General features: G+C 41.6%; 1 protein-coding gene across 1 annotated transcript in view; it reads left to right on the top strand.

Moving 5' to 3' along the window:
* Nucleotides 1-16,789, top strand: part of mosmoa (modulator of smoothened a) — a 30,193-nt gene that overhangs the window by 4,931 nt on the left and 8,473 nt on the right. The window contains exon 2 of the mRNA XM_085403848.1: nt 11,372-11,584. Coding sequence (XP_085259974.1) covers nt 11,372-11,584 — 213 coding nt within the window. The remainder of the gene's footprint in view (nt 1-11,371; nt 11,585-16,789) is intronic.

A 16,789-nucleotide genomic window follows, 5' to 3' on the forward strand; every position in this document is an offset into this window, starting at 1 on the left:
AAAATCAACTGTGGGAGCAATCATCAGAAAATGGAAGACATACAAGACCACTGATAATCTCCCTCGATCTGGGGCTCCACGCAAGATCTCATCCCGTGGGGTCAAAATGATCATGAGAACGGTGAGCAAAGATCCCAGAACCACACGGGGGGACCTGGTGAATGACCTGCAGAGAGCTGGGACCAAAGTAACAAAGGTCACCATCAGTAACACACTACAACGGCAGGGAATCAAATCCCGCAGTGCCAGACGTGTTCCGCTGCTGAAGCCAGTGCATGTCCAGGCCCGTCTGAAGTTTGCCAGAGAGCACATGGATGATACAGCAGAGGATTGGGAGAATGTCATGTGGTCAGATGAAACCAAAGTAGAACTTTTTGGTATAAACTCAACTCGTCGTGTTTGGAGGAAGAAGAATACTGAGTTGCATCCCAAGAACACCATACCTACTGTGAAGCATGGGGGTGGAAACATCATGCTATGGGGCTGTTTTTCTGCCAAGGGGACAGGATGACTGATCCGCGTTAAGGACATAATGAATGGGGCCATGTATCGTGAGATTTTGGGCCAAAACCTCCTTCCATCAGTGAGAACTTTGAAGATGAAACGAGGCTGGGTCTTCCAACATGACAATGATCCAAAACACACCGCCCGGGCAACAAAGGAGTGGCTCCGTAAGAAGCATTTGAAAGTCCTGGAGTGGCCTAGCCAGTCTCCAGACCTCAACCCCATAGAAAATCTGTGGCGGGAGTTGAAAGTCCGTGTTGCTCGGCGACAGCCCCAAAACATCACTGCTCTCGAGAAGATCTGCATGGAGGAATGGGCCAAAATACCAGCTACTGTGTGTGCAAACCTGGTAAAGACCTATAGTAAACGTTTGACCTCTGTTATTGCCAACAAAGGTTATGTTACAAAGTATTGAGTTGTATTTTTGTTATTGACCAAATACTTATTTTCCACCCTGATTTACAAATAAATTCTTTACAAATCCTACCATGTGGATTCATGGATTTTTTTTTTTTTTTCACATTCTGTCTCTCACAGTTGAAGTGTACCTCTGGTGCAAATTACTGACCTCTGTCATCATTTTAGGTGGGGGAACTTGCACAATCGGTGGCTGACTAAATACTTTTTTGCCCCACTGTATATAACTACAGGACCTCCCAGGAGTCTAAACCATTGCCTTCCTATTTTCAAAAAAAACCTGGACAAACTAAATATTTTTGGACAGCACTACTATGCAAATGAGACAAAAATGTAAGATCTTCTAGTAGCTTCACACAGCCATAACCTTTCATTTATGTATTTAAAAAAACAAAAAGAGAGAAAGAAAGACCTGAGTTTATCAGTGTATTGTGAGCTGTTGCCATTAATTGGTCTACCTCGTACAATACCTTGTGGCATTATTTGAATCTAAGGAGTGAGAATCCCTGATAACTCCTCACATTCCAGCCAGCTGTGTCCTTCAGCTTTGTTGTTGTCTTATCCGAAAGCTCAGTGCTTCCCTTAAAGGACCTCGGCTCGCCATCTTTAGTGTATTTGTACTCGGAGCACTGAGAAACGGTCGCATTGACCTTTCTCAAGACATATGGAAGTTTTGCCTCCGTCTGTCGTGTGAAGGCATGATGAATAAGCGACTTAACATGTCCTCAGAAAATCATTTGGCACAGATTGCCTCTTCTTGTTATTGCCTGCAGTGATTGCAGTTGGGTTTGGTTCACGTAAAGACAACCCCCCTGTAAAAGTGCCCAGTACGAGGGTGACCACTGTTCTCCCTCAGCACTGCAGACAGAGAGAGTGGATCCTTGACTTTGTCCTCATCTCAGTGTGATATTCTCAGGCCGTAACAGCAGAGGCTGATTTCCTGCAACGAGCTTGAAGACAAAGCCATTGTTACAGCAATGTCAGACACAAACTGTGACTCTCAAGAGCTCCGCCAACGACTGCCCTCCTGCAGATACTCGTCACTACAGTGGATGTCTTTCTCTTGAGCCTGAGTAACCTCTGAAAGAGTGTGTGCAACTCGCACTTAAAAATGCATAACACCTCTGTGGTTCAGGATGCCGGATCCAAAGCCGTTGATGACATACGTACCATCGTTTTTAACTTTAATTTCAGTCTCAAACCTTAAAGGCAACCACTTCACAAAATCAATTTTGTACAAGTGCTCTTGTCAGTAGAGCCCACCAACACTTACCGTTCCAACAAAACTCTTTCCTGAGATTACTTTGGATGTGTTTTATTGCATGCAGTTAGCTACTGAATGAGCTGAAATAAACAAAAAGTCCTGTTGATGTGCTCAGAAGGCGGTAGTAATGACTTATCAAGACTCTTCAAGTAAGTTCCTGACACATGCATTTACGTTTTTATCATCATCACTTATTGTAAATAACCTACCCACTACAGGAATTTTCCATTTAAGCATGAGATGTTTATATTACCCCTAAGTGCCTGCTAGTCAGTATCACTTATGTAATAATAAACAGACAAATTTATTTTCGACTGCATCAGCTCTAATATGCTTCTGTGGGTTTTGATTGTGCTCGAAAATCTAAATGGACTATGTTTAGAGGAGTTAATGATGGTTTAAAGTGGACTGATTTCAGCAACTTGCAAAAAAAATCACGAAAAAAAGATTGTAAAACCACAAACAATTACATAACACTGAAAGGCTACAGCAATGCTTGGCAAAATTACAGTATAGTGAGTCAAGTGCCGAAGAACTGCTGCTGTAATTCTGACAATACCTAAAATAGATGAAATGAGAGACTATTAAATCCTGTTATTTTAGGTGTCTCTTTTCAAAGCACAAGGGCACACAGTGTCATTGATACAGAGCAACTGAAACCGGTCTGTCCCATTCTCCAGTTACAGGGCTGCAGTGCCAGCAGATTTGACCTGCAGTTTACCTGAAATGTTGGAAGGACACAAACACAGCTGCAGAGGTGGGAGATGTGACCATGTTCACCACCTTCAGGCACCGAATGTGTAGTCTTGAGGCATATAACTGAAGGCGATACATTTTTTGTAAACAAGGATCTACATGGCTACTTATTCTTTTATAATTTAATGACCTGCTTCCTGGAGAAATTGACGTGGTAACTCATTAACAATTAAAGTGTATATATAGGATGCGGCAGCTTCAGTTCTTGTTCAAGTGACTTGTTTCACAAAACTTTACATAAACTTTTTTTGATGATGACAGCTGAGGTGTGCTGCAAAGCAGCAGCACCCTATAAATTACATCACAGCCCTGATCAGTTCACGGCCTTTAAGCTATGTCCATACAGGAAGTGATTCACAGTAGCGTGGAGGACCATTAGACATCTTTAAGAGACTACATGCAACTGCAAAAAAAACCCAAAACGTTAGCAATATGAAGTGAGCAATTAAAGTGACTACTAGTGACAGTGCAGAATACTGGTGATTGACATATGACCTTGTACTAAATACATTAGAGGGTTACCTTGGCAACCAGAGTCTGCAGTATCCAACTGTCACCTTGGCATCGCTCCCTTTGTGCACACAGCTTTTCTTTCTCCCCCCAAAAAACTATGTCGTCTCTTACGCCATAACCTTATACTTAATCTGACATGCACCTAACTCATTTAACTACACACTGGGTTGCCGCAGCCCACAACGACTGAATGATGTGGAAGGTAACTGCAGGAGGTTAAAAAGGGGTTTCCAGTTGAGTGATGACGTACATTTCCTGCAGAAAAATACGCCAAATTAAAAGTAAAAGGTGCCTCTTTTGAGATGTGGTGGTTGCAGCAGTAAGACGCAACTTTTACTTTTGCTCTTTTCAGCTTTGCTACAGCTTGGAGAGTGTCTGGGGACAAGTCACCGTAATTGCAAGCTATGGGCGGCAGCGGCCAAAGCAATCCAAAGAGGTTTTTGGTGCAGCACTGTATACTTTTTTGCAACCAGTTTGACCTGACAACTACAACAACCAGCAGGTGTTTTCCTAGCAACTGGTAGTTATCAGGGAGTCAGTGATTGGTCTCTGGGGCCTTGGGTCCTTCTGGTTAAAAGTCAAAATGATTCCAAATAATAAAAACACACTAGCAATCACTTATTGGTGGGCTGATGGTGTCCTTTTTATATTACTGAGCGTTTAGTAAATGTTTTATTTTTTTAATTATTTAAATTCTTTTAAATTTACTTTGGATGGTAAGGTTTGTCCATTTAACATACAGTCATTGTTGACTGTGGTAGTGAGGAAGGTCTTCATGAAAACTGCTTTGTCAGGCTGGTGTTTAAGTTTGGGGATTTATGTAATTTACTCTAATTTCTCTCTCTCTCTTTTGTTTTTTTTTGTTTAGTTTTTTTGCAGCTACGAGCATCGTTTTATATTTTGAGAAGTGTTTTTCTCTTTGTTTACGCTTTGGGTCATACGTTTTCATTCATGTCAGTGTTTGTATCCCATTTGTCGTTGGTTTGCCTTGGTTTACATGTGCGTTTGGGCCGCACACAGCTGTGCTCCACTGCCCCTGCATGTAAGTGGGCACTGGAAAAGCCTCCAGCAGCAGCAGCAGCTGTTGACTGCCTTGACTTGCCTATTTGACGCCCACCACAGTTCAGAGGCCTGTTTGACTCATCCCTCCAGAGCTTACAAACATCAGCTCCCCCTGTGCTCTACTAATGACAGCATCATCATGCTGAAGATAAGCAGACACAGCGCTCATTTCCTCTCATTTGGCCCGAGACATGGTGAGAGGAGTGTTTTGATCATAGCGAGCACAGAGCTGACTGCGGGGTAGCAGGGCGTGATGGGAGCGTGAATGTAAGCAGGGCATCAAATGGAGAATTGGCCCATTATTTTCCTCTAATGAAAGAGGGCAAAAGCCACGTGAGAATTGTTGGCGTTTGATTTATGCCTGTTTCTAGCAGGGCGAGGATGTGTTCACGTTACAGCTTGTGAATGTTTGCTCCATCTTGTATTCACTTTTAATTGAAGTATGTAGTGTGACTCATGAATTCGAGCCTCTGTTTCCTGTCTGGGTGTAATCATCTTCTAGTTCCGGTGGGCTCTGACTTGAGAGCCCACCAGGCTGTCTTGCTGTGATGTGCTTAATCAGCCGAAAGAAACGCACATGCACTCGCTATGTGGCACAAAAACTACAGCTGCTCAGGCTTCGTTCTTAGACTGCGATCTCTCTGCTCAGCATTATTTATGACCCCCCCAGCAGAACTGTGACTTTTTGGCACCGGTTTTAAAGAAAGTTTAATGTGACTTTACCTTCCTATAGCACCTTCAAGTTGTTTAATCCTCACTCTGACCTGTTCTTATCTTGGCTTTGCAGCTATCTACTTACTTAGGTAGATAGCTGCTTCTTTTTTTTTGTAATTATTACTATGTCATCTTTTAGTATTAGTAGTGGACGATCCCCTTTGCTCTTATTTTGAAAGTTTAGCCTCTGCTAGCCAGTCCTAGCCATTATAGCTAATATATTCAGAATATGTGAGACACTCAAATCTCCTGTTCCACCATCTTGGACTCCATCTGTAGACAGTAGTCCTTGTTCTGTACAGGAGAATTATTGGGAACTAACAAGAACCTTGAGCAAGTGGAGAACAGTTCATGTGCTGCTCCACAGAGGAGAACAAGGACTCTTTAAATGCATTTATTTATTTTTTGACTTGCTGTCTAGGTCATGTGGAAACATTGCTTTGGATGAAAAGAGCCTTAGGTCTGATTAGTGGTTTCCACAGCTGCCAAAGCTGAACTACTGTGTCACATTTCTTTTAACATCAAACGCACACAAAAAACCCACAAAACCTTCGAGTTGAAGTTGCAGATATGCTGGCTGTAACAGCCAAGAACCGTTGTTTGCAGAACTTTTTGACATGGACTAAATCAACTAGTTTTTCAACCACAAGATTGATTGAAGTTGATGTACTCAGCATCACAATATAGGGCACGTAGACCCACGCTGCAGCAGGTTAGTTTTTTGCTGAACCCAGATCAGCTCTTGACTTCAAAAGGAGGCCTAGTGTACTTAATTCCAGCTCCATTTTCCATAAGCTCTGTTAGCAAAGCTTTGCATTGTTCGCAACTCACAGCGATCCTTATTTGTGTTGGTGCCGCTCGTCAGTTGATCCACCTGAAATTTGCAGCGGTTTCTTGTTGGTGTGTTTGGACAAAGTTTGAGGTAGAACATCATGTGGTATCTTCAGAAAAAAGCTGCGCAACACGTTGTTGCTTTATAACCGTTAAAGTTTAAACTAGAACAGTTTGTGCGCCTGTTTGTTGAATTGTTTACCTGTGTCCATGTACCATTGCGTGCCTGCCTGCTGTAGGGCAGAAATTCCACAGAGAGCTTGTGAAACAGCAGGAGGCCAGAGGATCCTGGGGAAATGGTCGTAAACCGGTGCCATTAAGATGTGCTATCAAACGTTGGCCTAATGCTCTGCTGTTCACAGCACCAGTCCTCACTCACCTTCTGTTCTTTAATTTGTTCAAGGTTACTCTATAATAGTGAACTGACTTGAGGAATAGACTGTTGAGTAAGCTGTGAGCCATTCAGGTGCCAGTTTTGTCATAAACCCCGACCTCCTGCTTTTCTTCTTCTTCTTCTTTTCGCTGTTATTACGTAAGTGTTCTGCACAGTGAGAACTAAATTGCCAAAGCAATAAGGCAGACTGCGGGGTAAAATTGAAGGCAGAAAACAACATTTTTACTTGGTGGAATGAGGCATATGTTTCATCGGTGGTGTTCCAGTGTGGATACCGCTCTCTCTGGAGCTGTGAGTTTTATAATGCAACACTTAAAGACTCCAGAGGCGTTTCTTTTGAGCCACTGGCATTGTTTGTGTGGGCTGGGTTGTGTTTGGTTGTTGGCGTAAAAGCTATGCTTTCGTTTGCTGTTAAAAAGGGTACAGGATTTCCTCTGGACAGCCTGCAGAGCTTACTACGCCCCCAGGGTCAACAAGAGCACTTCCCTCACACAGGCTGTTTGGATTCAAGCACTTAAGCATCATATATTTAATATGTACCAAGGTTATAAAATGTCTAGATTTGGGTGCCAGACGAACAAAGTGCCACACTTGACCTTCTGAAATTCCAGCTTGCATACTTGTCTCACGCTCGCGTCCACCCACCTGCCGAGCCACAGTTGAACTTTTATGATGTCGCCCACACAGCCTTGCCTTTTCACTGAATGGGGTTATTTTGTGGTCAGTGTTTACCACTGCTTTATTTTTCTTTTCTCAGATTATGTCCTAAAACAGCAGAGAAAATTATCGTAGTATTATTCTGAGCATACTTTTCACCACCAGAGCTTCAGCTAACAATTACTTAACTTTCTTTTAGCAGTTTTACATATACAAATGGTGTTTTTATTTACTCTCTAGAGATTTGGCCTACAGTGGTGCTCTGAAGTTCACGGTTACTTTTTGGAGGAAGTTTTACAAAGACATGAACGAGAGACACGGCACACAAATAATCCTGAAGAAAAATCTGTGGCAGAACTCTGAGCCAGGCAACCACCGAACTGGCAAACCCATACTGAGGCTTTTGTATTTATTTTAGTAAAGATGTAACTGTGATTATTGTATTGTTGGCTTACTGTAGCCATAATGAGCTAGGAACACTGATCAGGGCTTGGGAGGTAGAATGTGCCATCTACTAAACGGAAGGCCAGTTGTTTGATTTCAGGCACCTCCAGTCGACACGTGAAAGTGTCCTTGGGCAAAAACATGAAGTGTGAGTGTGTGCATGATTGTTATAAATCCCTTTAAGGCACTGATTAAAGTGCTTTATCAGTTTATTTGTTAAAAAGCAAAAAAAAGTAAACTACACAATTATTTTGTCCATGTTGCAGAAAGTTAAATCTCAGTGTTTGCTGTTTTATGCGGGGGGGGGAATCATTATTTTCACCAAAACAGTCATTTTTTCCAGAAACCCAACTCGCAGAAAAACCCACCCAAAGCTGTTTGGATGACTTAAATCGAAAGAAGTCTCAGTGTTGTCTGTTATTTGTAAAGGTGTTGGCGGACAAAGAGTGCTCACAGGGAAGAACAAATATTATTTCACTTCCTTTTGAAGTACTTTTTCCTGGCTCATAATTGGTCTTTAGGGGGGGTGAGTACACATGAAAGCATGATTGGTCCACATAGTTGCAGGAACCGTGCTGCCTTATTTTGTAAAATTCCTGTTATTTCTGGCCATTTAATAAATAAATATGTATTTTATGCTTGAGTAAATGAAACCCTTCTGATTTTTTTTCTTAGTGCAAAGCCAAAACCTCTCTCGGAGGTTTCTTTGGGTATCTTTTTTTCTTTTTCTTTTTTGCTGGATGATGGCAAAACCCTGCTTGTCTGATTTCTGATGAGCTGTCAGCTTTCTAAACACATCCCCGTTCAGTTATTTACACATGGAAGAAATTACACGACAGCTCATCACGTTATGCCAGTGTGCACTATCCTCTGATGAAACCCCACCCTGAATCCCCCTCCACCCCACAAGTCTTTCCAGATAGACACTACTTAGCCCTGCAGTCTGTCGTCTGCCCTGAACCTGTGATCAGCAAAGACCTGAGCAGTGTGACGCTGTTCTGCTTACTCAGGTAGAAAATCCCCTCGAGGATGTGCTTTTAATTGAATGGTGTCTCCAAAGTGGCTGTACTGCTGGAGCATGATCCCGCTCTGAGTACTGGCCTTCACACTCTGGCAGAGGTTTGCTAATGACTCAGCCTGAGGAGCTAATCCATTTGTCTCCCATGCCTGATCAAAGATGGATAGGTACTGTGGAACATTAGGCGATGTCATGTTTCTGATAGCAGATGTGCACTACTTAAAGTCTCTGGGCTCTAATTTTGTGTAGAAGACGAAAGATGGAGAGGGTGGATTTAAAGAGTAGGTATATTTTCTAGTCTTTAAATAAACTTATTCATATTCGACACAGTGGGTAGCTCTGTATGTTTGATATTTTTTTTCCTCATATTTTTGCACTGAATGCCCTTCCAATGCAATCCCAAAGGGATTTCTGGGGATCTTTTGCTTGTTTGCCGATTGTGTGATATTGAGTGTTTTAAAGCGGCTCAAAATTTGTCTGATATTATTCCAGTTTCTTACAGCGTGTCTGCGATTAGCAACAAACCTGTGTGGGATACATCCAGTAATTGGCTGGATTGATTTAGTCTTCACCCTCTCTGCTTGAGTGTGAAAATGCAAGAAAAAAAACGTTGGCCACTTAAATAATTGGGCCCACCAGTGTGAAGAAAGTTAGTCCTTGTTTCATTTTCGTGGGTGAATTAGTGACATTTTAAGGATTTATGTTTTTTTTCCTCTCATCGTCCCTTCACCTGTTCCTTGTTCACTGTGTTCTCAGTTTACCTGCGTCACATTTTCCTCTGCAGTCAGTGATGGAGGCACTTACAGTATTTGTTACTTCTTTACTGATTACTGTCTTTACTTTCTTTTTTCTCAACTTTTTTACCTGTGGTTTCGGTCCTTCTTCTTACTGGGACTTCTAGAGGCACAGTTACTGGAGATCTATGCTTCAGCATTAAATTTACACCCTAACTGCCAGTGCTGTGCAATACTACAAATTTTGGTGTTGATCCATTACCAGCACGGCCAACATTGCCGATACAGATACAAATACTGATACTCCTATATAGGGATGGGTATCGTTTAGGTTTTATCCGATACCGGTGCCAAATCGGTACTTTTGAAATGGTGCCGGTGCTTAAACGGTGCTCAAACCGGTGCTTAAAGAATGGAGAACACAAAATTAGTCCAAAAACCTCTCATGTTCAGCTGGTTTTTTGTAAAAAGATAACAATGTTAGGCTTTTCTGCAGCTATGGGGCATATATGGTATCACTCTTGGCTGGAAGCGGTGCTTAAACAATGGAAAAAAACACAAACTTTGTCCAAAAACCTCTCATGTTTAACTGTTTTCCACTTTTTCTTTGGTCATTTTAGCCTTTTTGGCCAGGGTGCAGGGAGTATCTGCCATCAAACAAGAGGACAGCCGCATGTAGCTATGATGATGTTTGCTAGTTCACCTTACCTGCATTAATGTAATAACGTGGTTAGCCCTACTCAATTACAATTAAATTACACACGAATAACATTAAGCTACTCACCCAGAGAAGAACGGCTGCTGCTGCATCATCATCCGTCATCATTTCTGCTACACTGGCAGGGCTAGGGGCCAGGACTCTACTCTTCGGGTTTTTGGGGGATGTTGCACACTCCGGGTCCAATAACAAGCACCACACCCGCAGTAGATGTGCTCAGTGTGAGGTCTCGCAGCAAGCTATCAAATACGGCGCATTTCTCGGCTTTTAAAAAAAACGCTATGCGTCGCCAGGTGTTTCATCGGATTCGAGGTGTTACCTCCTTTGACAGTATCACAGTATCAGCTTAAAGCACTTGTTGCAGGCTGCTGAGTTTGCATATTTTGCTGTGAAGTACAGCCAGACTTTTGACCGCTTTGCCTTGGGCACTTTTAATCTGTAGCTCTGCTCTAAAAGAACGTACGTACCTGGCCCCGCTTACTATCCTTGGAAACGTAAAATGATTGGCTAGAAGTGTATCACAGCTCAGGAAAAAAAAGCACCGAAATGTGCACTGCTTTTCGGTCTGGTTACTACCGTTTATGTCAGAACCGGTACCCATCCCTACTCCTATATGTAGGGGGGAGAAGTGTCTTGATTAATGAGATGAATTGTCATCAATTTGCAAATTCTGAGCATATTTTAATGATTACTAAATCAAAATAATTTTTGCTTTCCACAATAATTAGTTAATACAACAAAACACCTTTTCAGCTTTTTGTGTATTTTGAAACAGATCCTCTTGCACTAGTATCGATCCAATACAGATACCAGCATTGGCACTATCGATATTTGTCAATCCACCCACCTCTACTAACTGCAAACCTCTCTGAAACCCTGTGCTGTCAATGTAACTAAATGCCAGTTTGATGTATCATCCACTTCTATAGCTTATACCATAGCCTCTATGAAGATTCACCACAGAAGTCTGAATCAGGACTTAGTGGGTCTGTGAGGTCAGGTTTCCACATCATTTATCATTTATTGCTGTATGTGAATGACAGTAGCTGTAATTTCCTGTTGGCTTATTTACAGATTACATCCTCTTTATGCTGGAAGTGGGAAATGAAGTCTGCAGTGTGTCTCTGTCTCCCTCCTAACTGCAACCCTGCTGTGCGAGTGATTAGCAGTGGAGCTGAAACCTTTCCCCCTCCCATAGCTTTGTAATATATTTTTGGATTCGTTAAGAGTCCTGATGCAGATCATCTGAAAACGGCAAATACTTTTGTTTCATTTTATTTATTTATTTGTGTGAGGAGGGCGACTTAAAATGTCTGCTTCACTGACCCTCGTCGTCTTTCTGCAGGAGCCCTCACGGTCGGACTGGTCCGGCAATGTCAAACGATCCACGGACGAGACCGGACTTGTATCCCACCAAGGCTGCCCCCAGAGTGGGTCACCACACTGTTCTTCATCATCATGGGCATCATCTCCCTCACAGTCACCTGTGGACTGCTGGTGGCATCACACTGGCGCAGAGAAGCCACCAAATATGCCCGCTGGATCGCCTTCACTGGCAGTAAGTGAACATTTTCCCTGAAACTGATGAGACGACCTTTAGAAATTCCCCTTCACCACACCACGTCAGTATATTTATGCATCTATGCAGAGCAGTGAATAATAAAATGGGAGGAGGTTAGGTTGAATCGATGTAGAAATTTGGTTTTAGCCGAGTCTTGCACATCCTCATTTACATGTGTGATAATGTGCACGGCAACAGAAACATCCGAGGCTACGCACAGGATATCAGTCAGTTTGTGTTTTTCAGAGTGATGCGAGGACCTGCGTGTGGGCGTGTGTGTGTGTGTGTTTTGTTGCATTTGCACATTTATGAGAATTATTTTATTTTTTATTTTGTTGCATTCTTGTCGATTATGCTTTCTCCCTGAAGCCGATATTGAGTTATGCAGTTTGTCTGGTACTTGAGTGGGTGGCCTATGTGCCACGGCAATTTTTTTTTTTTTTTTTTTTTTTTTTTTTTAAATCTCCCTCTTTGCCTTGAAATCGCAGCTCCTCTGCCCCCCCCGACATGATTTTTGTAAAGGTACGCTTCCACCATTCGATAAGAACTTCCATCTCGCGTACTGACTGTGTCTGGGCTGGTTTCGTAAGGCTGTGTAGGAGGGTGGCATTTGATTGGTCAGACAAAGACAAACCTGAACGTACTCGTACAGATGCAGCAGTGGTATGTGAAGTCACAATGCCCTGCAAAAATTGTTTGAAAGCCTGTGTATTTCTTTTTCTCTCTCCATAAACATTGAAGTTTCTTTTGCCTGCCTGGCCGATTGCGGATTCATATTTTTTATTTTTACTTTTTTTTCCCTGATCATGTGATGAATCACTGCTTTTCAGAATCCCGATTTTTTTTTATTTATTAATTTTTTTTAATTAATTTATTTTTTCCCCCGCTACACAAACTGCCTGTCCACTAATCACAAAACAGTGTTACATGCTAAAATGAAAGCAGTCGAGTCATTGTTTAACGACTGTACTCAAAGGAAAGTAAGAGCGTTGCCATGGCAATTGTGAGCAGTTGTTACCCCCCTCCACACCACCCTCCTCCCTTCCCATGTACAGCTTCTGCTGGGCATATCAGACAAGAGGTATATTTTTAGTTCAGCTTTAAAGCATGAAAACGTTTACCAGCAAGGAAATAAATGAGGGGAAAAAAGGTTGGAGGAGGAAAAGACTTGTGATCTATTTGAGAGATGAAGCTACGCCTGTGGCAACAGAGGGAAAAGTGATAGAAAAGCATCACTTTTTCTATTTTTAGTACCCCCATTAGTTGGCACTTTAGAGACTGATGGTCTACCTGGGATTCTCTTGTAACTCTTGAGCGGGTAAGGTGGATGAAAAGGGGAGAAAAGTGCTTGATGTTGCTGAATTTTTGCTGTGACGTCTAAAATATTTCATGTGGCTGAGAGAAGGGGGGGAGGGGGGTTAAGTGAGAAAAAAACTGGTGTGATGGTAAAGAGGGCAAGCTGAGCGAGTAATCTTGTTTTTAGACATAAAGTGAGAGGTTGTTGCCCATGTAAGGATGCAAATCGAAAGAGAGGAATAAAGTGAAGCTGGTAGCAAGAAGGCAGGGCTGGTTCATTTTGGGCAAAACAGGTGATGAAGGTTGAGAGGAGGTGGGCAGTGTGTAGTGTTACTGGCTCCAGGCCATCGGGACTTGAATGGACAGCTTTGTGTAACTGGCACAGGCCCGCCTCTGTGTATCGCTGTGTGCACACCAGCAGCGTTTTCCCCCAAAATATGAAGGTCATCTGTGGGGGTGGAGTGGATGCAGAGTTATAGAAAATGTCATTGTGAAGATTCGTTAACAGTAACTGCAAACCATTCGCTAATTAATGAAGTTAGAAAATGAACAAAGCAGCCTTTTCTCTCTCTTTGGATACTATTTACAGCTTCTTCTTTTTTTTTTTACCACTTTAAACAGAATCATTCTTCTAGATTTAACACTGAACTGGTTTCCATGGATGCCAACTTTATTAAATAGCCTATTGATCCTTTTTTTTTTATTGTGTTTGTTTTGCAAGAGAAGCCACCCAGATCCTGCAAATTTTGAATTAAAAATCTGTGATCCATCCTGAGAAAAGTGAGTCAAGGCATCAATGTCGTGTTTCAAATATGTGAGTTGAGGGGAAAAAAAGAGGAAATCTTGTGTTCTTTCTTAAAGGGGGTTAAACTGCTGCTTATGGTCCTTCTCTGGGTAGTTGCACATTTATGTGATTCAGGTTTATGAGTTGCAATGTCAGAGCTGAATTGTGTTGTGTCTAACTGATTAAAACGTAATCTGTGACTACTGCTGGTGCACAATAAGAGATACTGTTTAAAGACCTGAATTTTTTAAAAAACCCCAAAAACATCAGCACTCAGGAGAGTCAGAGACTACCAGCAACATAAAGCAGTAGTGCTCACACTGGTGGTATGCCTGCTGGTGGAGCACTGAAGCATTTCTGATGTGGACACATGTTTCCAGGGGTAAAACTGCAGAGCACAAGAAGTTATTAGAATCTGATTGCTGAAGGAAGAACCACCAAACAAGCTTAATGGAATCAAAATTCAGGTTTGATTTATTCAGGCAGTCCTATCTGAAAAACTAGCATGTGCTTATACTCCCTATACAACAGTTCAACTGAAACATTTCACAGAAAGAGCTACTAAATTATCCTTTTAGAGCCCAAAAGATGATGCACTATATTGCCAAAATTATTCTCTCATCTGTCTTCACACACATATGAACTTGAGAGACCAAGTCTTGTTATGCTGAAACATTACGAGTTCCTTTCACTGGAAGTAAGGGGCTGAGCCCAACTCCTGGAAAGACAACCACACAAAATCCCCCCTCCACCAAAGTTTACACGAGCAGTGAGACTCGTCCATCAGGCGGCATCCTATCATGGTACCACGCTGGAAAATAAGAGACACTCATTCTCTCAGGAATGTTTGTTGAAGCAGTCTGCGTGCTTAGCTTCTTGATTTTATAGACATGTGGTCATGGAACTGATTTGAACACCTGAATTCAATGATTTTAATGAGTGAGTGAATACTTATGGAAATATAGAGTATATGCTGTGCATGAAATCTTCGTTATCTGCTGTTTGGTTGGCTCAACTCGTGCTGCCTGCTTCTAAATGACCTCTAACTTATCTTTGCAGTATCTTGTTATTTAAATCTGTCACATTTCTGATGCAAAGAGTCATCTGTTAATGAGCAGCATCGGTCTCTTTAGTGATACACTAACAAGCAAGTGCAGCTCTCATAGTTGCTGTTAGTGGTTACTGCTGCAGATTAGACTTGTATATTAGATCGTCTGGATTTATTAACACTTCAGTCTACAGCATGAAAACCGTGACACTTCTCCCCAGATGTAGGGAAAACGCTGCACCGGTGAATTCACAGAAATAATATAAATATGTTAAAATAATATTCTGAATAGTATTTTAAAAAATTAAATCAGCATCCTATAGAAAAGAAAATGTATGCTTAAGCAAGTTGAACAAGGGAGCAGAATAACTACTTGTAGCATGAGTAATGTGGTAACTGTTACTCTTTACAAGTATTTGTATTAATGATTAAATTATTTTTCTAAATCTCTGTTGCCATAAGAAAGAAAAACTGCATATTTGTCATTTGAGCAGGTTTCTGCTAATTGGAAGCGTGGTGGTTCGATCTCTCTCATTCAGTCTTATGTGTTGAAGTATCCTTGTGGAAGCTTCTAGGATGCATCCATTAACGTACGTGTGTGTGTGTGTGTGTGTGTGTAGTTAAAAGGATTTAGGCATAGAAAGGGGTTTATGTATGAGTGAGTATGTGTAAATGGGTGAATGAGCCTTGTGGAAAGAAAGTGCTTTGAAAGCTCAAGTATTGTGCATTTACTATTTTAGAAAAGGTCCTTAAATGATTAAGTAGCTGATGGTTGTTTTTAGATATTTTCTGTCAATCAACTAAAGAATTAATCGGATAATTGCTGCAGCTCTCTTGTTTGAGTGCAAAGAATGACTGCTTCTCTGAAGGCTCCATATGTCACTGGTTGAAACACTTAAGAGAAGCGTCTGACTGAAGTGCACTTTGCTCAAGTTTTCAGGTATAACGCTGAGTCGTGTATTTTTGGCTGCCTTTTAGCTCGCCTCACGAATAAACACATGTCCGGAGTAATGAGCGGGCATGAATCTAAACTCGAATTGTGATGCAAGTTTACTCTGCTGGGATCTTTTGTGCTCGCTAACAGACAGGAGGAAAGCAAACCGGTAGGTTTATGAGTAAAACCTCATCAGATGACGCAGGAATTTTTATTCGTGATGAAAAACGGCTAATAGGAGCACAACACTGTAAAACCGGTTTATTAGTTAGTAAAATACCTGCGTGAATGTCACACTCGGTTAATCTTGTTTAGATTAAATGCAGGCGCAGTTACAGCTTGGTTGCCAACCCATAAATATTCCTAGTTTTATTATATTTTTGGGGTAATGTGGCAAACAGATAGGCACGACTCACTTATTGGATTTCTATATCTTTGCCTTAAGAGAATAAAGCGTATAAAACTTTAAACTGTCTGAAATTTAAATTGCAGGAGAATCTAAAAACAGACTCTTTGCTTCATTTTAACAGTTTATAGTCAGTCTGTTATTTTATGCATATTCTACATCCTAGTAAAACCTTTAATCTGTGAATTGCAGGAATTAAGTCTCAGATTTTTCTTTTTCGGGAAACTGTATAGCGAAACATTAAAATTTGTTAATCGGTTTGTCCCAAAAAAATTGAGACTCAGATACTAAAATTAACATTAAGAAACTCATTTGCAACAACATCGATACTATCTTTGCTGTCGTGCCTCCTCCACTTGACGCAAAGCACACAGCTCCTTCCTTTGCTAACAGCTGAAGTAGTTGATGTCATTAACACTGAACAATACTTCAGGAGGAATTTAAAGAGGCCAGTAAAGCTCATGTTAACATTAGCCATTTAACTATTCGCAGTTACCCGATAGCCACATTAGCCAAATGTTATAAGCATTCGGCTAGTGGACTGCAGCTCATGGATGGAAGAGTCCTGGTGGTGTAGTCTTGTTGGTGTCACAGACACATGGGGAAGCGGCCAGGACTGTGCAGATCTGCGCCGAAGCCGTAGATGAACTGAGGAGAGAGTCCAGAGTGTGGAGAACAACTTTACCGTAATACGTTTTGTGCAATAATTTAATGATTTAGATGCGTTAGGTACG

Source organism: Rhamphochromis longiceps, linkage group LG4 (genome assembly GCF_057381845.1).
Source record: "Rhamphochromis longiceps isolate RC_006_pf linkage group LG4, R_longiceps_female_GT1.1, whole genome shotgun sequence".
Taxonomy (NCBI): Eukaryota; Metazoa; Chordata; class Actinopteri; order Cichliformes; family Cichlidae; genus Rhamphochromis; species Rhamphochromis longiceps.